Source organism: Lagenorhynchus albirostris, chromosome 4 (genome assembly GCF_949774975.1).
Source record: "Lagenorhynchus albirostris chromosome 4, mLagAlb1.1, whole genome shotgun sequence".
Taxonomy (NCBI): domain Eukaryota; kingdom Metazoa; phylum Chordata; class Mammalia; order Artiodactyla; family Delphinidae; genus Lagenorhynchus; species Lagenorhynchus albirostris.
This window is the reverse complement of record NC_083098.1, coordinates 122,845,332-122,868,228: the sequence shown is the minus strand read 5'-3', so window position 1 is coordinate 122,868,228 and position 22,897 is coordinate 122,845,332. Positions and strand designations below refer to the sequence as shown.

The window sequence follows — 22,897 nt, the reverse complement described above, 5'->3', positions numbered from 1 at the left end:
CTTCCCATAAACATTTGTGGTGCTATCTCATATTATGATATCATAGAACTCCTAGATCTTTTCAAAGACATTGTTTTAATAAATAATAAAAGCCACGTTTGAATTAGTTTACTCTGTCATTTACATGTCTAATTTTGTAGTCTCCAATGCTTCCTATATTCACATTAGAAAGTCTTTCAAATTTTGCAATTTTTGTGATCCTGTGTAAATATATGTTTAGCTCACTTTTTAGTTTACCAAGTCACTGGGAAGGGTGTTTTAAGCTCTGGACAGTAAAGAATGAAGATTTCTATAGAAAGCCCCTTGATAACAGAAAAAGAGTTTGACTAGGGAATTACTTTTCATTTTGTGTTATCGTTTAGATTGAAAAAATATAAACTCATAATTATCTAGTGTGATTTACTATTTTGATTGAGCTCCAGTTGTCAGTGTGATAAGATGACCTTATAAGCAGTAGAACATTAAGCTCCCAGAAATCAATAAATATAATAAAATCCTTTTACTTCCTTCCTACTCACCAAATCAATTGCTTTTTACCTTCTGGTTTCTTCATGAAAGTTCTACAGTTCATTTTACTACCTGTCAAAAGTGAAATGTCTTTTTTTTCTGAAGAGATACAGCTGTTTAATATTTCAATTCTCTCATTTTTTTTTTTTTATCTCTTTGCTTCTGGAAGATTCGCACACTTATCTAGTGTTCTGGGCCCAAAATTTGAAATAAAATATTAAACAGTGATAAAAAATGGACACTAACAAAATGATTGGTGAAGGCTATTAGGATTCATACACCGATGATTTTGTTATTCTTCTAGTCATGGGACAAGACAGTTAGGAAACCTCGGTATGAATCGCTTGAAAGAGTAATAAGAGTATAACAGATTGTCTTCCCCCTTTTTGTAAATCAGAACTACTTCTCTAAGCAACAGTCATACAAATTCTATTTACCAGACAGAAAGGTTTGAACACCCTTGACCTTAGATTTCTCTCATGAGAAAGTTCATCTGTATCTCATACCCAGTGCATCCACATCTTGGCTACTCTGCGATACTCATCCTCAGAACACTTTGTGACAATTCACTGGGCAACATGGAACTAACCAGAGATCTAAGGCTTTTTCCAGTACATGCTTCCCAGTGAGTGTCAGGGTAACAGTAGTTGCCTGCTCCCTCTGGTAGTTTCCTAGTAGTTTTTTTACTGGACTTTTCCAACTTCGCTTTATATTGAAAATACAGGCTCCTGGAAGAAGTATTTTTCTTCTGCACACACAAAGAAATGAATTTTCCCCAATACCTAGCCAAAGACTCCAGATCACTTTACAGCATTGATTTCATAATTCAGTCTTTCTACAGTCATTTATTGTAATAGATGTTAGAAAACACATACTCCTAGTGAAAGAGAGGTGAATTTGGCCATACAATGAGGGTCATTCCATAAAAGGAAGAATGAAGGAAACTTGCAAAATATTTAGGGCCCATCTTCTGAACTGAACATGGCGTATGACTTAGGTATTGTAGATATGTGACCCATTCACTACTTGCTTATTATGCCAAACTGAATTCTTTTCCTATGCTGTGTGTCATGTAATAGAAAATATAAATGGCAATTGTCAAGTCAACACTTTTGTGTTCTGTTTATTGATTCAATCAGCCTTCATGTATTACTGTATATTATCATTTATAACCTCAGTTGATGAGATTCAATCCTATAAGGCATCTTTATAAAGCAGATAAGCATTTAAAGGGAGAAATATAAAGAAGCGGAAATTAGAAGACTGCAGATCTGTATCGTGTACTTCACAATATAATACCATTCTTCGACAATTTTTTTCATATTCTTGTTTTAAATTTATACCTCTTTTCCTTTAGAGTTGACTGTCTACCCAAGGCAAGCATCTCATAGTAAACAGTAGGCTTTATAAAAATAAATTGAGCTGCTAAGACCCAAAACCAATCTTCACTTTTCCTTTACCGTCAGTATCCAAAACATCACTGAATCTTGTGTGGCATTTATCCCCAGGCTTTTAATCTGACCACCAACAATCAAGTTTAGGTACTCATGTGCCCTCTAATCTGCGCCATTGTAATAGCTTCCTAATGCACAGCCTTGATTCATTTCTTCCCCACTCCTAGTTCATCTTAACATGTTGTGACTATATCCTTCTTCCCAAGACATAGAGCAGATCATGGCCCTCCATGCTCACAGAGCTTCCTGTCTATACTATTCAAATAGAATAAATCCCAATCCCTTAGGTCAACAGTAAAAGCTTATCACATTATGGTTCATACCTACCTTTCTGGTTGTCTTCAACATCATAGACACACACACACACACACACACCACATTGGGCTATTCTGTCTTCCATATTTGGGTACTTACTCAAGTGGCACCTTTTTTTTTTTGTATCTGTCTGAGAAAGGGCCATATCTTCTTCCTATCTTCCCCCCAAACCTTCTATTTTCAAAATTCAGAGTTAATCTTAGCTACACACCACATGCCCAAAGTATTTACTATGTCTATCATAGGATTATAAAACTCTACCCTATAAGTTTTTATATTTCTCATCATTAGCATAGATGTTTGTGGAAACAATTTTAGTTGAATTCAATTGACCACACTCCATGTGATGTTGTTCTGGCTTTCTTTTAGGAACATGGAATACCTGTCAACATGGGCTATGCTGTGGCACCACATCACTCAGGGGTCTACCCAGTTCATATTCAGCTGTATGCAGCTTGGAAGAAGGTCTGGGGTATTCAGGTCACCAGCACTGAAGAGTATCCACATTTGAAACCTGCACGGTACCGAAAGGGCTTCATTCACGATAGCATCATGGTGAGCATATACTGCTGTGTGTATTGAAGGTTCTTAGTATCTACATGTGGTATGAAGACAAAATCTAACTTCAGAAATCTTTTACATGAGTATCATAAATCCCTTGCCTACCATGGTGGGCACACATTAATACATTGCTTACCCATAGACTTGCTTCTTAAGCTGTGAGGTAGTTTTGGCAAATTCAAGGCAAAGCTCAAAATATTGGAAACAAGCTTCATATAGGTCATCCACTGCAGTTTCTGGATTAAAGTTTTGTCTAGGGACCTTATACTTCTGGGGAGTTTTTCCATGTCTATTAAACACCTCTCAAGTCACTACACCATCAACAGACAGAATCCAACAAATAGCATCGAAAGCTAAATTTATCTACTCAGTTTATTTTGGCTTTCAGACACTCAAGAATCTTAAGATAGCATTTTTCATTGTTCTTTTTCTTGCATACTATGAAAACAAAGGTATAAATTTTTTTTCAAATAAATTAACTGAAAAAATAATAATCTGATGTAAGAATGATATGCTCCTATAAATGAGAATAAAACCAAGTGAATATTAGATGGGAATTTATAATTATTCATTGGAATGAAAAAAATCCTATTTTTTACTTTGAGATAAAATAGTTCATTTTAAAACTTCCATCCCCACGTCCAGTGCCTTAGGTCATGTTCTCATCATCAGTTGCCAAGATCATAGGAAAGGTTTACAAACTGTTCTCCCTCCTTTAAATATTTACATCTTTTCAGTCCATTGTTCAGATTGCTATTAGAATTATCTACCTGTCTGTCTGTCTATCTAATAATTATCTAAAACCAAAGAAAAAGTAATAGCACATATGTTAACCAGAGCTAATACTCAATATTCTTTAATCATAAAACTTTAATATTTTATTGTAAATTGGTACTAGAAGACGTAAAGAAGCCTTGGATTTAAATGGAGCTATTGATAATGCAAATAATAGTATATGGTGTCCATAGAAATCAAGGCGATATAAAAAGTATTACTCTGATATAATTGCAAAGCAAAGTGAAAGCAGTTTTCTTAACTGAGTAGCATGACCATTTGTTATATTATTAAATAAAAACATTCCTTTAAACCAATACTGCACACATTCATTTACCTTGAATTTAATACAAACTGTTATGAAAATTAAGCAAAGAATAAATAAAATTATAGCTATTCTGTGCAATTGGATGCATTTTTCCATTAGATTATAAATAGTTTATTATTCAAAATAAGTTTTGGAATAAAATTACTTATTTGCTTTCTCTGCTGAACATTCAGATGTACAACAGAATTAACCACAGAATATGCAGGAAGCAATCATTAGATGATCTGACTACTACTGTGATTAAAATTTTAATTCAGAGTAGTAAAAACAAAACAAAGTAAAGGTGGCGAGGGTGATGAAAACTCATTGTTTTGAATCCCAGAACCTGAGGACCATGTAAAACTGTATTTCAGAAACAAGGAGAGTAATGGTCTAATACCATGAAAAATGCAACCCTGGAGAATCTCTATATTTGAATTAAACCAACCCTAAGAAGACTTTTATTTTTTACCATTTCTTTAACATAACTCAGATGATGAGTGAGATTTATAGGCATGAATGAAAATGCTTTAACCTATATGTCCTATAGCAGGGGTCCCCAACCCCGCGGCTGCAAACCGGTACCGGTCCACGGCCTGTTAGGAGCCGGGCTGCACAACAGGAGGTGAGCGGTGGGTGAGCAAGTGAAGCTTCATCTGTCGCTCCCCATGGCTCCCCATGGCTCCCCATTGCTCACATTACCTCCTGAACCATCCCCCCCATAGCTCGTGTTACTGCCTGAACACCCCGCACCCCAATCTGTGGAAAATTTCTCTTCCATGAAACCCATCCCTAGTGCCAGAAAGGTTGGGGACTGCTGTCCTATAGCTTTTATTTAGCAAGTCTCTTAATATGTGCATAATTACACCAACATCAACTCTTGATTACATTAAGATTTTGGCTTTATCAGTTAAGGAACTGCAATAGGAATGAAATTCGCAGACTCTGAAGTCATGACACAGTGATGGAGCTTTTAATTAAGTCGTGTCGATGTGCTGCTTTTTCTTTTTCCTCAGGTCCTCCCTCGACAGACCTGTGGGTTGTTCACACACACTATTTTCTACAAAGAGTATCCAGGAGGCCCCCAAGAATTGGATAAAAGTATCAGAGGAGGTGAACTTTTCCTCACAATCCTTCTCAACCCAGTACGTATTCTATTTATGCTTTTTACCGTAACATCAGAACTTTCAAATATATGTTTTGTTTTGTTTCTATTGTCAACCCTCTCACAAGAATAGTTGGTAAATACTAGAGAGAAATTAGACTAAATCTCCAAATATTCAATTCCCTTTATAATCGTCAATCAAGAAAAAACACAGATGTGTTAAGATTCGTATGTTGAATATAACAGTTAAATGTAAGATATCTCAATGTTGTCTCCTATACTTGAATTGTAGTAAAGACATATATACAGTTCTATAACCACAAATTAACATTCAGAATATTGTGGTGCATACTTTGTCTATAAGTTGAATTTGCTCCTAGCTCAAGGTATTAGTAGACATACATTTCAGTCTCTAAAAATGATCACGATGCAAAACTGCATTGAAAATACATAGCTATGCATTATTTTTGTATAGTAGGGTCATCTGAGGCCTGTTTTTAAAATCTCTATTAATTTTATTTGGAATCAAAGCTAGAGAATTTGTCCCTTTCGATTGTGCCCTTTCATCTTTCAAAGTTTTGCAATTTTATTTCCAGTTATATGTGGAAAAGTATAGCAGTGTGGGAATATATTATCATTAGATAATGTTGAGATTATTTCAGCTTTCTCAATTTTTTCCCATAAAGATTCCATTTCTGAGGCCTTAAAGAGGCATGTCCTTTTTTACATCCCACTGCACCAATAAAAAATATGAAATAGTGAGTTGCATGCTATGTCCACCTTGTTTAGTATAAGAAATTTTCATACTCAGGGAAAATGATTCATGCTTTAAACAAAACTATAGCTCAGTTGTCTGTGGCAAAGCTCCAGGTATGTTTTAAACAAATTATTTAGATAATTTATATATGATGTTTTTAATTCCTGAAGAAATTAATAAAAACCTACCTTGTGTAAAGGTGAAAACTTTTAAATTGGATTGGAGGGATAGGGAAGTGGGGGGCAAAAATGCTTCACATGAGTGTGGGTAATCAACAACCTCCTCAAACTGCAGAACTATTAAAAACAAAACAAAACGGTCTGTTGTATTGGGGTACCACTAAACTGGGGAACAGATTGGATGCTCTATGATCTTAGCAAGAAACTCTATTTCTCAGAGCTTGCTTGCTCTCCTGTAAAACAAGCTTGTTGAACTGGACAGTCTTCAATGTTCCTCAAAAGTATTCCTTTTGGATATTCCATTTTTTGTGTATAATTCAAATTCATTGAGACTTAAAAGAATCAAAAACGTTACAAAAATATTTTTTTGGAAATTGAGGTATACATGTGAATGTTAATTCAAGCAAATGTGGGAAATCTTTCTCTTTAACCCTTCCCTCACTAATTGAGAATTTGATCTCCATAGAGGCAACGGCCACATCTTCATACCGTTTTCACTCTGGAGCTACACTCCCAACCCCAAATCTGCTCTGGTCACCTACTCAGGGGAAGAGATAAGCATCACAACACTGATGATTGCCCCCCCTAAACCTCTTGCTCCCCAGGTCTGATTGTTACTGATATTTACTACCTGGGTGCCCATCTGACTACTTGTCGTTAAAGAGATGGATTTATAACTGTTTTTTTGTTTTTTGGGGTTTTTTTGTTGTACGCGGGCCTCTCACTGTTGTGGCCTCTCCCATTGCGGAGCACAGGCTCTGGACACGCAGGCTCAGCGGACATGGCGCACGGGCCCAGCCGCTCCGCGGCATGTGGGATCTTCCCGGACCGGGGCACGAACCCGTGCCCCTGCATCGGCAGGTGCGCCACCAGGGAAGCCCTATAACTGTTTTTAAAATTTTTGAATTCAGTACTCTTTATAAAACATCATTCAGAGACTAATAGTTGGTCCCTTAAATAAGATGAAAGACTATTTGGCATTTCTATCTTTAGCACTTGTTGTGAACTAGCAAAATAACACTAACCTCACGTAAAAAGCTTACCATTGCCACACAGATTTATTTTAATTGCAGAGGAATAGAACGGTGGAAGAGGAGAGTTTTCAGGAGACTTCTAGAGTCCAATCACAAACTGCAGTTACTTTATCATTGTGAATTGATGGTGATCTTAAAGTAGGATCCATGAGTAAATGAGAGAGACCCAGATAGACACAGAAAAAAAGCAATGCTACAGGTAGTCAATAGTGTGGATAATATAAGACATTCTATGTATGGCGATATGAGCCTGGATCAGACAAATAATGGTCCACAAAGATATGGGAGAAAGGAATAATGTTGCTCAAAACATGAACAGCGTAGCCATAGGCAATCCAGGTAGATGCTACTCAGCTCTCTATGGAGACAGGCTGCAAGCAGCATCTGACAGAACCCAGATCAAAACAGGGCTTAGTTCTAGAGCTGCATACACAGAAGTTACCAGATGTATTAGTCAGGGTTCTCCAGAGAAACAGAACCAAGAGGATGAGTGGGAGAAGAGATTTATTATAAGGAATTTGCTTATGTGTTTATGGAGGTTGACAAGTCTCAAAATCTATAGTTGACAAGCTAGAGTCCCAAGAGAACTGATAGTGTAGTTCTAGTAGAAGTTCTATGGCTTGAGAAACAGGAGACCTAATGGTATAGTTCCAGTCCAAAAGCTGGCAGGATTGAGACCCAGGAAGAGCCAATGTTTCAGTTCAAGCTCGAAGGCAGGAAAAACAACAACAACAAAAAAAAAAAAAAAAAAAAAACCCCAAAAGCAACCATCTTGTTCAAAGGCAATCAGGCAGGAGGAGTTCCTTTTTACTCACAAGAGAGTGAGACTCTTTGTTCTATTTGGCCTCAACTGATTGGATGAGGCCCATCCACATTAGGGAGGGCAATCTGCTTTACTCAGTTGATCAATTCTGTTGTCAATCTCATCCAAAAGCATCCTCACAGGCACACCCAGAATAATGTTTGAGCAAATATCTGAGTAACCTGTGGTCCAGTTGAGTTGAGACATGAAATTAACTATCATTCCTAATGAGGAACTTAAGATGGGAGCAGACTGGAAGTAAGTGAAATGAAAAGGGGAGCACAGAAAGAGGGGAAGAAGTGATGAATGAAGTAAAGATAATGTAAGCTTGGAATTTTTTGTACGTGTGTCCTATTGTGAATAGAGAGGCATCACAGATGATGGGCTATGATCAATAGTCACTTCACCGATGTGAAAAAAAGAAGTATTGAGGCTGCTTGATTATTATTTTAAGTTATATGGTTCCAGCAAGGCTGGCAAAGATGGAGTCTGCAGGAAGAGAATGAGGAAAGAAGAAAACAAAAAATAATACTGATACACAGCCTTCTCCTCTGGTCTATTCTTTTTCTCTAGTCATCACTTAATTCTTTCTCAGAATAAAGAGTATCTCATTATTCTTTCACCAAAACCATGCTGAAGAAAAAAAATCTATAAATTAATTGATGTGAAGGTATGTTTTCAACATTAATTAATTAATATGCTAACTCTAAAGAATATTTGTATTCTAACAGAGCCTATTCCCGAATGAGAGGTCTATGATTGTATTAATTTAGGTATCAAAGTTCCTTGGGGAAATATGATTTTAGTAAAAAGCATTCAACATGCATGAAATCATAGAGAAAGATGACTGACCACCTCTTCTACCTAGGAAAATTGATGTCTGTGAGGGCTTATAAGTAGGATAAGTGATCATAGTGTTAGTATAAACTCTAAAGATTTAAGGCCATTCTAACTTTATTTCATTTTTTCAATAATGATCTATACTTTCACATCATGAAAATACTGTAGACATCCTGTATTATAACACCTCTCCTGCATGGTGATTTTCTCCTCTGATTTGTAAATGATCCATAGAATTTTGTCCTTTTACTTTTTGGTTTTCAGTATGTTAATGAATGGATGAATAACGATATAGATAGCATGACACAAAGCTGGCAGTGACGGTAATTACACCAGATGATAATATTAATACCCAGTTATACTTAGCAAATTGGAGTGATAGACAAAATCTAGCAAGATGAAATTTAACAGGGAATAATGAAAAGCCCCCAAATTACTTTCAAACAAAATAGTGTATAATGCCAGCATTATATAAGGATAAATATTATATAAAGACAGAGTAAATCTGCCAGAAAATTGTATGGGCTGCATCATGTCCTATTCAATTCCTTGTCATTGAAGTTGTCTAAACAGAAATTTTGTAGGAATGTGAAATCTCTTACTTTTAATCTGACGCTAAGACTGTGATTCTGTTCTTATCCAGTTAGACGTGGGGTATATCTTTTTCACTGTAAAATATAAAAAATATGAAGTAGGTTTAATTTTACGTATTACAGACCAGCATTATATATTTAGTTTTAGTCTATGATTATAAGGTCAGAGGAAAAAGGGAAATGGTAACTTATCAACATGTATAAGAACTAAAAAATGAGATAAAAATGGGAAGATATTCAGTGGTAGATGTATTGAGGGAAGTAGAAGAGAAAAAATTTTCTATCATCAATATACTGAAAGAAATATTAGTGCCAGATTTAGCAGACCATTTTGAACTAGTTGGTAGTTTCTAGATTCATTTGTATGCAAGCATCCTATGAGTCTAATAAAAGCTGGAAAAGGTATGTGAGGGAATATCCTGGAATTTCCCCCTCTAGAGTACTTTAAAAGAGAATCAATGACTATATAGTTCTTTCTTATTGCCTTGGGAGTTCATCTACCTAAAGGAAGGGGACTGGATTAAATAATGTTGAAAAGTTCCACATATTTTTTTTTTCTGGTTCATAACTTCCACAACTCTGCTCTGAAGTCAAAAAGGCATGAACCACACCAAGACCAGCATAGCCTCTTTCCCTGTCCAGCTTCCAATTTAGGAATTCACATTATTTTGTGTCACCCCCCCCCCCACTTAGAATAGACCTGTATCCTTTCTGTGTTCAAAGGTCTCTGATATTTTTTCTTTATGCATTTTCAATAGTTTTTTAAAGTTAATTTTGACTCTAGCTGCTATCTTGTTCTCATAGTTTGACACATTTTAAAATATGTCATTATTTCTAATATATCATAAAGCAGAAAATGCAAATTGAAATATATTTTTACATCTTGACTCACATATGAACTCCTAATACTGTTGCATGTTAGATTTTTTGATTCAGAAAACTGCAAGAAATGGGGTTTCTTGATTTCCTTAGATACCAACTTGTTTTGCCCAAATGAATATAAAAATTAAAAATTAAATGATATTAGGGCTGTTTGAATGACATTTCAAAAGAAGAGCTAGGCATCTGTCCACTTAACATTCAGGTAACTTCCTCATTTTTTTTTAGATTCTATCATGACCTCATCACATATTGATATTTGCCTGTACTGTTCCACACTTGTCAAATACTAACATGTATTTCCCTAGTGCCAAATTCTTCTTGTATTTTCAATATAGTCTTTGTACAGATAGGAAGAAAGATAATTTAATCATGTATGAGGTGAAACAGCTTACACCAGGTAACCCACCATCATTCAAATTGAGACACTACCCTATAAAATATGCAGCAACTGGCAATAGTAAGGAAGTCTGGAGTCTTATCAGATGGTGTCACTAGTAACTATAAAAGCTTGAAATGAATATGCCTTACCGGATTTAATTTTTTTTTCTAGCTCATTTTAATTTTGTGCTACACAAAGAACAGTATGAAGATAGAATTTTCTAAGTTTTCTTAACATATATATCTAAAGATGCTCCGATTCTAGAGTGCTTTAAAATGGCAGTAGTAACCAGGAAGTCTACATTGTCCAAAGTTCAGAGCAGTGCCTAGACTCATTAACCTTTGTCTGTTCTTTGGCCAGTTGCAAATTCAGGTGAACAAAAAATATGTGCCTGAAACAGCAGTGTACTTGAAATTGACAGTAGAGTATAATGGAACCGCAATGATATACTTCCCCATGTGCTGTCTCCTGAAACTTCATACACTTAGGCTGGTTAATGAGCTTTCCTTTCTCATGTATATCAATCTCCAAAATCATGGAATCTAATAGCAGGTCAGTACATTATGGATTAGAGCTGGCTTTTCAGACAGATTAGAGAAAAGGCAGCTGCAAGGCGTAGGAAAACATCAACATGAAATAACCTGAACCAAACTTTAATTTCTTTTTCATGCTTAAATAATATGGAAGTAGATATGTAAGATAATTCACAGAAACATATTTTATGTGCGGTGTAGCAAAATAAAATGCAAGAAACATCCTGAGTCCTTTTCAGAGAAGATTAAAAAGAATTACAGATTACTGATATTCAAAGCCCCCAAATATTCTTTGACGATTTTGATTTTCTATAAATGCTGCACTTTATAGAAGATTGTAACAATCAGATAATATTTCATGTAGAACAAAACAAATATATATTCCACCAAAATATACTTCTTTATAAAATAATATATTAATATTTCTAACTCAGGGTCACGGGGGATATTGACACATGTTCCAGCAGTGTTTATTAGACAAACAATAATAAATTAACTTCCAACTGCTCTACTACAGTTAAATGTGCCTCTCTTATCTGTGCAGGGACTTTGAAGCAATTAATGTTATTGGGAGCTCTGAGGCTTAGAGCCTGGGAGAACAGCCACCAACTGTGAGAAGAATGAACCCCTGTAGAATATATAGATTGTGGAAAATTGTATTTCCACTCACTGAAAAACCTACAGTCACCTCTTTTTTGCCCTTTATCTGTTTTTTGAGTTTTGGGGGTTTTGGGGTTGTTTTTTTTTTCTGTTTTTTACTTTTCTTAAAGATTTGCAAGACTAACCTTTACAAAAGGACATGAATCACCACTTCTGCAGTGATTCACACTCTCAGCAGGGATACTGTAGAATATGGAGTCAGCTAAGATCCATGGCCTCGGTACAGATGATATTTTTTTCTGTCCACACTGAAAATCAGGATCAGAGTTATTATAAGGTTTTAGAGAATGAGGAGAAAATTTTACTTTCTCCTGATTTGGGGGTAGTGCATGTTTTGTATGATTTCCCACAGTTGGATTTACTTAGCAATTAATAGCTCAGAATATAAAGTGCACCACCACAAAAGAACAGGATCTTTTGTCTCCTAAACCTGAACTCTGTCTTCTTGCCAAATGAGAGAAAGGTTGCTATTATTGTACAGACATGCATCTTTCTAAAGCAATGGTGGCTACAGGTCCTGATGGAATACAATTTACATTCCTTTATACTTCTAGATCATGAACAAATCCATAAAATTGCGTTGTTTTTTTCAATTTTGTTTCCCTAGAAAAATAAATGAAAGCAGCAATATTTTACTGGGGAAGTCTATTTCATCTTGTGTAACTGGGTAATTTAGTTTTCCCAAAGCATGTTATGAAAGGTAGTGGAATAGCTCTTTAGCATAAATAAATTTTCAACAGCAAAAAATACAACCTCCTGTTTATGTAGTTGTTAGTCAATAGATAAACCTTTTATTCCTCTCTGTTTTGAGGCTTACAGTATATAAATATTAGGCGCATAATGCTCACGACGATTAGGGATAGTTTGGAAGGAAAATCAGTGAATTCATGATTGTTAAAAAAACAAAACCATCTCTGCATTAGTCTTTATATGATTTAGTGGCTGGTGAGATAGTAAGAAATTAGGGGGTTCGGTGGGAGTCCACAAAATTAATATTGATATGTGTGCTTTTTTTGGCTTGTGAGTATTCACCCACCATAGTGTTCAAAATGGTTGATTTTATTCTCTCTTGCACAAATTATAGAACACCTAGATATATATGCAATATATATCGTTTCTCTCTTTCTCATTTATTTATTTATTTTTAAATCTTAAAGTGCATTGAAGCAGAAAGGCCTCTTTCGATCACTTTACTTTATTTCATCTCGGTTTTTCCTACTTCATTTTCCTCTGACTGCTCCTCAGAGTAAGATATTGTGAAAATAAAAATGTGCGTTCTTTTCTAAAACATGTTGATATTTTCACATTTTTGTATTTTAAGAGCCCAAATTATTTTGTCTTAGTTTTTCCATTAGTGGCTTAATGGAAAACTTAATGCTGATATGATAAGGAGTATTTATAAATATTAAACTTGCTGGTACCCATTGAGGAATTAAAAAGTCTTATAATTTCCATCCATACAGTCTTATCCACAGATGTCCAAAGGGGTCTATCACTCAAGTTAGCTTGAGTTGATATTTGTTAAATTTTTCTTTGAGATTCATAAAATCTCAAACGTAAAAATTGTTGACAAAAATAATTGGGAGTCTGGTGTTTAATTCATAATGAATTGTTAGAATGCCATCAATGGTATTTGTATCTCAATCATTTTATTTTTGTTTATTTGATCTTTTTTTTCAAGGAGATCTTCTTGATGTGTTCACTATCAAGTAGTTCTATTGTATGGATGTTCATGTATGTGTATAACCCCTTCAAGGAAGGCTTCGGAATCCTGTCCAGAGGAGTTGATATTTGAACTGAGCATTGTAGGGACTTATCAGACAAATGAGGTAGTGTGGTGGGGAATGTGAGTTTGCAGTAGGAGAGGGAAGAGCTGCATAATGTTACAGAGGCTAAAATGACCGTGGCAAGTTTGGGAACTGTAAATGTTTGCATTTCACAGGAGTACAAAATGAAGATAAGAGTGGGTAAATAAAATTATGAAAGGTTTTGTATGACATGTTGACAGTTTGAATGCTATTATTCTATTGTGAAGAGGGAAGGAATTTAAACAAGGGAGTGATAGATAGACCCAAATAATAATTGTTATTTGTAATTCTAGTTGACAGGTCAGGGCCTTCCTACACACTCCTTCTTATGCCTATAGTACTTTTCTATTCCCACCGCTCTTGATTCGACCTTACTGTTTTCCCTCAGATTTTACCTCTAATTTCTTTTGCTCACCTGGGTCCCCTCACAGGCTTAGGTCAGCTCTCACTGCTGTATGTTCACACAGAGCCACATGCATAATACTGTTCACAGTGGTGTCTTTATGTTTAGTGAATGTTGTCTCCCTCACCTGGGCTACATGCATACCCTGGAACATAGTATTGCCTCAGTAGGTACTTGTTCAATTAGACAATAAATAAAAATTATAGCATCAGAACTGTATGTGTCTACCTCATGCCATTTCACATGGTTTGTTAACTTTGTATCAGAAGAAAAGGGAAAGGAAAGGAGAAGGAAGGAATGAAAAAGGGGGTGGGGAGAGGAAATAAAGGAGAGGGGAAATATAAAAGGAAAAGGAAGAAAAAAGAGGAGAAGAAGGGAGTTAAGGATGGAAAGAAAGAAGGAAAATGGGAAGCCATTTCTTCCTCTTTTCATAAAAGCAGATGGGCAGCAGGAATGTAACTGTATTGTCTACTAACCAAACTCAGAAAATCTTGTTTTATTTTATTTTTCCTGGCTGGCTAAATACTGAAGAAAAAGTCCTATGATTTCTCTGTGCCTCAGAATTTCTCTGTCCATAAAATGGGGAAAATAATGTTGGTTCCCTTACTGTTTTACACAGATAGTGTGAGACGTAGCGAAAAGTAAGTGCTTTGATTTTTCAGAGAAAATGTATATAATTTGGACATAATTCTTATTTGAAAAAGTAGAAGTATATATCACTTTTATTATCAATGATATCTGAGGTGTGTTAGCAACCCATAAACCGTGGTTTTATTTACAGTTTGAATTGTGCTTGATTGTTTCTCCCTGCTAGAACACATAAATCATGTGATAAAGACAGTCTCCTTTACAAAGGTATTTATTTCATTATAAGTTTTGCTTCTGAAAACGTTTTTGGTTGTCACCTTATTGTGCTTTCTGAGCTATTTTTAAATGATAAAATTTCTACCATTATTCTTTATTCCAGTGAAACAAACTGAGTCATTGAACCCAGTGCTTGCTTGGTCGGTCAAGACTGCTTTTTTTTGGGGGGGGGGCGGGTACGCGGGCCTCTCACTGTTGTGGCCTCTCCCGTTGCGGAGCACAGGCTCTGGACGCGCAGGCTCAGCGGCCATGGCTCACGGGCCCAGCCGCTCCACGGCATGTGGGATCCTCCCGGACCGGGGCACGAACCCGTGTCCCCTGCATCGGCAGGTGGACTCTCAACCACTGCGCCACCAGGGAAGCCCAAGACTGCTTTTTTAATTTGATTTTGTTGTCTACCAAAGTACCTCAGATGTTTTTGCCAAAGGTTTTTGTTTTTGTTGTTAGTGTTGCTGATTTTGAGGCCTTTTATTTATTTTTTGTTTTATATTAATAGAGAGTTTTTCTGGAAACACTACGTCCATACTTTGTAATACTTTATGGTTAACACTGACTGTAGTGCTCAAATGAGAGGTGAGTAGAATTATTGCAGTCTGTGTTTAGTACACAAAATTAATGACATGAAAAATGGAAGACCTTCCTAAATAAAACATAATTACAGATAATTTAGATGAATGAGTTGAACTTACTAGAAATAAGAAAACCCAACCCCACAAGCCAAATAGAAAACTCTAGGCTGATTTTCATGATGTATCACAAGGGGAAAGATACTCTTCATGTCAGCCAGCCTTGATCCTATAGATCTGTCTCCACTGGACTTCACATCTAACAGAACAGTCAGTGTTCAATTACCTCTCTGTGATGACATTAACTACAACTAGAGAGGGAGCCAACAGATTTACAAGTAAAGTAAGGTCATGTTTTTGTGAACAGAGTTCATGGTGACTGCCAGCCTCCTTTAGCACTGTATGAAAATTACTAGCTTAAACAATGTAAAAGGTAAGATTTCGAGCATGAAGTGTTTCCCTGATTTATAGTTGTCACTTTTAACACAATTTAAGGTATCCAATAATGCCATTCAAAACATAAAGTGTAAGTAGCAGAATTGTTCTCCTTCTTTTTTATTTTTTTCCTTAATACTTATAAGCTAGGTATTATTATTTTTTAACATCTTTATTGGAGTATAATTGCTTTACAATGGTGTGTTAGTTTCTGCTTTAGAGCAAAGTGAATCAGCTGTACATCTACATATATCCCCATATCTCCTCCCTCTTGCATCTCCCTCCCACCCTCCCTATCTCACCCCTCTAGGTGGATACAAACCACTGAGCTGATCTCCCTGTGCTATGTGGCTGCTTCCCACTAGCTATCTGTTTTACATTTGGTAGTGTATGTATGTCCATGCCACTCTCTCACTTCATCCCAGCTTACCCTTCACCTTCCCCATGTCCTCAATTCCATTTTTTACCTCTGCATCTTTATTCCTGTCCTGCCCCTAGGTTCTTCAGAACCTTTTTTTTTTCTTTTAGATTCCATATATATGTGTTAGCATACGATATTTGTTTTTCTCTTTCTGACTTACTTCACTCTGTATAACAGTCTCTAGGTCCATCCACCTCACTACAAATAACTCAATTTCATTTCTTTTTATGGCTGAGTAATATTCCATTGTATATATGTGCCACATCTTCTTTATCCATTCATCTGTTAATGGACACTTAGGTTGCTTCCATGTCCTGGCTATTGTAAATAGAGCTGCAAAAGAACAAAAAATTTCACAATTTGTATGGAAACACAAAAGACCCCAAATAGCCAAGGCAATCTTGAGAAAGAAAAATGAAGCTGGAGGAACCAGGCTTCCGGACTTCAGACTATACTACAAAGTTACAATAACCAAGACAGTATGGTACTGGCACAAAAACAGAAATATAGATCAATGGAACAGGATAGAAAGCCCAGAGATAAACCCACACACATATGGTCACCTTATTTTTGATAAAGGAGGCAAGAATATACGATGGAGAAAAGACAGCCTCTTCAATAAGTGGTGCTGGGAAAACTGGACGGCTACATATAAAAGAATGAAATTAGAACACTCCTTAACACCATACACAAAAATAAACTCAAAATGGATTAAAGACCTAAATGTAAGGCCAGGCACTATCAAACTCTTAGAGGAAAACATAGGCAGAACACTCTATGTCATAAATCATAACAAGATCCTTTCTGACCCACCTCCTAGAGAAATGGAAATAAAAGCAAAAATAAACAAATGGGACCTAATGAAACTTCAAAGCTTTTGCACAGCAAAGGAAACCATAAACAAGATGAAATGACCACCCTCAGAATGGGAGAAAATATTTGCAAACGAAGCAACTGACAAAGGGTTAATCTCCAAAATATACAAGCAGCTCATGCAGCTCAATATCAAAAATACAAACAACCCAATCCAAAAATGGGCAGAAGACCTAAATAGATATTTATCCAAAGAAGATATACAGATTGCCAACAAACACATGAAAGGATGTGCTCCTTCTTGAAGCTGTTATCATATCCACTTAAACTCTCTTTCACACACAGGTACACATTCAAATCAAATGTGAATAAAAGATGGGACTTGAAAATTGCCATTCTCCTGCAATTTCTTTTCAGAAGTCCATTCTGTAGTTCACTTAAACAACTTGCTCAAGCAATCACATATATAGAGTAGAGTTTTCTACATGGGCTGAGTTTTTATGATCATAAACACAGAGATTTTAGGAATTATGAGCTATTTAAAGATATAAAAAAGAAACTTTAAACACATCGCATTGCCCCAAATTGGAATCACCTCTTATTCCATCTTTTGCTGAATTCATCTTAAAAAAATATATGCTATAGCTTATAATGATTCTTGAATTTTTAGTAGTTTAGATTTTAGAAAAGAAACCCATCTATAGGAAGCGCAGTGATAGTGACTTACAATGTAAAGAATCATTGGCTCAATTATTGTGGTTTTGGAAATGATTTTCTAGAGAGCAGTCAAACTCCCAAGTAACATCAGGAGACATTCTTTTTACACGTTTATTCTCAAAGTAGGTCCCATTATATATCTGTTGAATGAATAAATCTATCAATAAGTACTGTCAACTCTACTTCCAGTGGCTCCATCATCTCTCCCCCAGAGAACTGCTATCATTCTGGCCACATAGAATCCGTTATCCCCAAGAGCAGTCAGAATGCTATTGTTAAATTCAAAATACAGCATGTCATGGCCATTCTTAAATACCAAAGACTTCTCATTTAATCCCAGAATAAAATTCAAACCGTGGTCTATGACCTGGCCCTCTGCTGGCTTCTCTGCATTGACCAAGTTCCATTCTCACCATGCCATGATTATTTCCACACAGTCCTTCAAATATGCCAAGATTGTTTTCCCCTCAGGGCTTTTGTGCTACCATCACTTTGCTTGGAGTGAGCTGCTTCCAGGAATTTGTTAGCCTTAATTTCTTCTGACTTTTATGTCTCAGGTCAAAAGTCACTACCTCGGAGAGTGGCTGCCTGGCCTTTTCGCAGTCATTCTCTATCACTTATCTGTCTTATTTTTTCATGGTATTCACTACTCTCTAGACCTCTCCTATTGATTTATGTGTTCACCATCTGTTTCCCTTCCCCAGTTTCACTCCGCATCCTCAAACCACCAATGATCCACTCCACGTTAGCTCCATGAGTCCAGCAACATTTATGTTGCGGTGGAGGGTACAGGGAGGATATGAGTGGCATAGAAATTGCTAAACCATTTGATGGTTAATCATTGTTTATTCCTAGGTAGATATCTTTGTGAGCTTTGGAAGTGATATTTAGCTAAAGATTTAAAATGTTAATGTGCAAATGAAAACAATTCTGTATATTTGATCATTGTTTATTTGTTTTGATGTACACAGATAATTTTACAATTTTTATGGAAAACAATCCATATACCTGAAGTGTTTTATAATATTTATGCAAATTTGACTTAAAGTAATATTTCATTTTACCTTACCAAACTGGTTAGATTAATATCTGCCTAATATTAGAAAAATATACCCAGTAATCATATCTTAAGAAACACAAATATAAATCAGGAATGTTCAATATTCTCTCAAGTATTGATGTCTATTACTTTTAATATAATAGAGCTCTTTGTTCTATTTAGAGTAACTAGTACTTATTCAATGTTACCTATATTTAAAATTCTATATGCTTTCCATGTATTAACTCATTTAATTCTCCCAGCAACCACATAATGATAATGCTATTATTATCCCCACTTTCTGAATGAGGAAACTATCCAGAGAAGTTAGCTAATTAATCCAATATCATGCAGATAGAGAGCAGCAGAGCTACGATTTAAACTCAGGAGGCTGGGTTCTAAAACCCCTCACTCTTACCAGTATAGTACACTGTCTCTCCAAGTCAGACTACTGTGCAAAATAATAATATAACTTGGGAAAAATCTGTCTTTTTGTGGGAGAGTGATTCTAACAGCAATAACTATACTCCATCAACTTCCAGGGTTGAATACATTTATGCAATTGCAGATATGTATACATATCTATATCTATATTTTTCAAAATTCCTTGCTCACCTCAAAGCTGTAGGCTCCTTGATTCTTTCGGTATACACCTATTAGGTATGATTAGTGTGCCAGAGACATAAGAAAACAAAGAGTGCAGTCCTCCCAGACTGGTGGGAGAAATAAACATATGGCAGAAATTTGGATACAGTTTGATATGTGCTGTCACAAAAGGCATGTAAATACAGACAAGGGGAGATTGTCACACACCTACAAGGGCGATGTGATATTTGAGCTGAACAGAATGTATAGAGTTTTGAGTGTCATTGGAGAAGGGTGTTTCACACTGTGAGGAAGCTAATGAGCTAATGAGCTGGAGACATATAAAGAAAAGGGTATGGAAAGAACAAATAATAAAAAGAGGGAGGGATAAGAGTGAAAGGAAAGAATGAGATGGGCAGAGGGTCAGGGCTGCAGGTTTTATGGATCATTCATTTGTAGGGATGCTGAGTGATGTGATACTCAGATGTAGAGACAAACCTAGTATTCTTATTTCTTAATATTTGAGCTATTCCATCAAAATGATAACCTTCCTTGAGAGAGGATAGTTTTTTGTTTTGTTTTGTTTTGTTTTAATCAGACCACAAGTTTGCTAGAACTTTTTTTAAAAAACTATCCTCATCTCAAGGAAGTACAGAAATAAATCTTCTTAGTCCTTTGCTCACAAAGAAAATGGTGATATAAGAGACAAATATATACGTATACAAAGTATATGCTGTCCTTTCTTCCTAGGCTCTCTTTGCAAAATGAGCAAACCTCAGGACTTTGAAGATTAGTCTTTTTAAATTGATTTTAAAACCATGTAAGAATTAGAAATATTGCAATATTAGATCCATAGTCTTTGTGGTTTTTTCCTTTTTTTGTTTTTTTCTTCTTTTTCTCTCTCCTCCCTCTTTCCCCTCTCTCCCCTCTCCCCTCTCCTCCTTCTCTCCCCCTTCCATTTTTACCTTCTTCTCCTTCTGTCTTCTTTGATTAACAGGTTCAGCTAATTACTTCTAGAATCATTATATTATTAGTCCACAAGAAACATGTTGTAATTTTATACCATCCATTGACATTCGATGTCATTTATAATGACAAAAATAATAGACTCCAATTAACAACCAATGACTTAGACTTTAAAATGAACTTATGTTTAGAAGAACACACAGGCTTTGTATACTTCATCTAGTATTTTTAATGAAATCTTTTCTGTGTTAAAGAAAAACAGAAATCTGTTCTTAAGACTGTCACTACCCAAGAAAAATAACTTTAACTTATAATTTTAATGATGAAAAGGAGGGCTGTAATTCTTTGCACATTTGACTGTTAAACAGATGGTTATAAAAGAGGAATAAATTTAATACCGTGTATGTGTGTGTGTGTGTGTATATATATATATATATATATATATATATATATATATATCTTAACTTCTAATTAGACTTATTAACCTCATTGCATCTTATCTGGTGTCACTGGAGGGAAAATACTGAGCCATTAAGAAACAAAACCAAATTCAAGTACAACTAGCTCACTGGCTCCATTATGGCATTGACCAGTCTTTCGAGGTTCCTTCTTGGGGATCTGACAGCTTTGTGGTTTTGTTCTTAGAAGACTGGCAGAGGCTGCCTATTTGTGATTGCTGGAGAACCCCTGAGAACAGAGGGAGGCTAGTGAGAACAATTTCCTTCAGGGGTCATCTTACCAGTTTACTGGAGAACTTTGCTTTTCAGGTTCATATCTAGCACTTTTGCTAAGCAATATGTTATATTCAATTTTTTCTGCATTTAAAAAAATTCATTAGGATAGTACCAGTTTAATATTTCAAGAGAAAATAAAGATCAGATCAACATCTGTAGTAAAGGAGAAATTATAGGAGCAGACATAAAAAATGCCCCTATCTCCACCTGCCACTGTCTGAGTGCAAGTTACCTATTCTCTGCCTGGCGATGCCAGGAGTGAAAAAGAACTTGATAAAACATTAAAGGGAAACAAGCAGTTGCTCTTGCCTTTCAAAAGATGGTGATTAAAAGTGTCAACTGGAAATTCAAGTCCTCCCTATCTCAATTTCCTGCCGCCTCAGAATGGTACTAATTCTGAAAGGATGATTGTTACCTTATTAAAAAAATAAGTGCTAAGGAAGGCGGAAGATGGCGGAAGAGTAAGACGCGGAGATCACCTTCCTCCCCACAGATACACCAGAAATACATCTACACGTGGAACAACTCCTACAGAACACCTACTGAAGGCTGGCAGAAGACCTCAGACCTCCCAAAAGGTGAAGAAATGTTCACCCAAATTAAGGGACACACGAAGTCCCTTGTGAATTATGATAAACATTAAATTTTACCTGACTTTGTCTGAAAAAAAAAAAAATAAGTGCTGATGGATACAAGCACATTTGCAAGATGGGGAATATTGGGAGAGGAGCCAGTTTGGAAAAAGGACTATCAAGAACACATTTATTGATAAGTTGATTTTGAGATGTACTTTAGGCATCCAACACGTTATTTGTTTGCTATTTGGCTACATGAGTCAGCAGCTCAAGAGCTCTCTCTGTAAGATATATTGGCATCAAGATGGAATATAAAGTTATGGGACTGAACGATCTATCTGCAGAGCAGAAGAATAGATTCAATAGCAGGCAAAAATTATTTCTCATATTTAGAAATATTATCCAGACTGCTATGTCTTATTAGTAATTGCAAGGAAAATCTCATTTTCTCTGACAAAGAACAAGCCAGAATACACACACACAAAACCCACTCCCTTTAATGACTGTCATAATATTGAAATGTGGTGATGTTTTAGGGCCTCTTTTTTCTTCTAATAGAAATGTTCATTTCCTGAAGTGGCAATTTTGAGAAATTAAGGACATGGATGATTGAAATGAGCTTTCCATTTTTGCTCACATACTAAAGTTTTTGCCTCATTGGATAACTTTAATTTTCCCCCTATTTCTTCACCAAGATTTTGAGGAGGTCTGAAGAGAAAGTGCTCTGACATATTTAAGACATCCTGAGACAGAATCTGCACCCATGATCATATCTCTTTAGTGTCTACAAGGTCTCATAGAATGTTTTTCCTAGCTCATCTTTCTTGCTCCCTTGCCATTTTGGAAGATAAAGAACCAGCTCATAAATACTTAACAGACAAGATAAGCTAATAAATACAGCTCTAAATACCATCCCCTTACAATAGTCCAAGAATTATCAATCCTGGAATAATTCCTTATACCAACCAAGAAGAGCTCTCTATAAAGCCAAACTGTTTAAGTCAAAATTCAAAACAAAATCTACATTTCAAATGAGATATTAACAACTCTTCTGGCATTTTAGTGATACATTTGCTACTCATCTCAATAACCTTTTAATTTCATACTAATGCATAAGATTGTCTTTACTAATGAGTAAGGATTTGCCCAAGGAAATTGGTGATATCTTAATTTATAAATTTTTGAATGGCCATTGAATTAATCTAAATTAGAAATTTAGATTTCAAATAAGTCTTAGTGGTTGAGATTTTTTTAAGCCAGTAACCCTGATGCTATGCCAGCCTATATAT

The 22,897-nt window shown here is 35.8% G+C and overlaps 1 protein-coding gene across 2 annotated transcripts in view; it reads left to right on the top strand.

The window, feature by feature from the left end:
* Window positions 1-22,897, top strand: part of LOC132519473 (bifunctional heparan sulfate N-deacetylase/N-sulfotransferase 4) — a 240,359-nt gene that overhangs the window by 123,778 nt on the left and 93,684 nt on the right. For both annotated transcript variants that reach the window (XM_060147411.1, XM_060147410.1), the window contains exons 4-5: window positions 2,646-2,831; window positions 4,935-5,063. In XM_060147411.1, coding sequence (XP_060003394.1) covers window positions 2,646-2,831; window positions 4,935-5,063 — 315 coding nt within the window. The remainder of the gene's footprint in view (window positions 1-2,645; window positions 2,832-4,934; window positions 5,064-22,897) is intronic.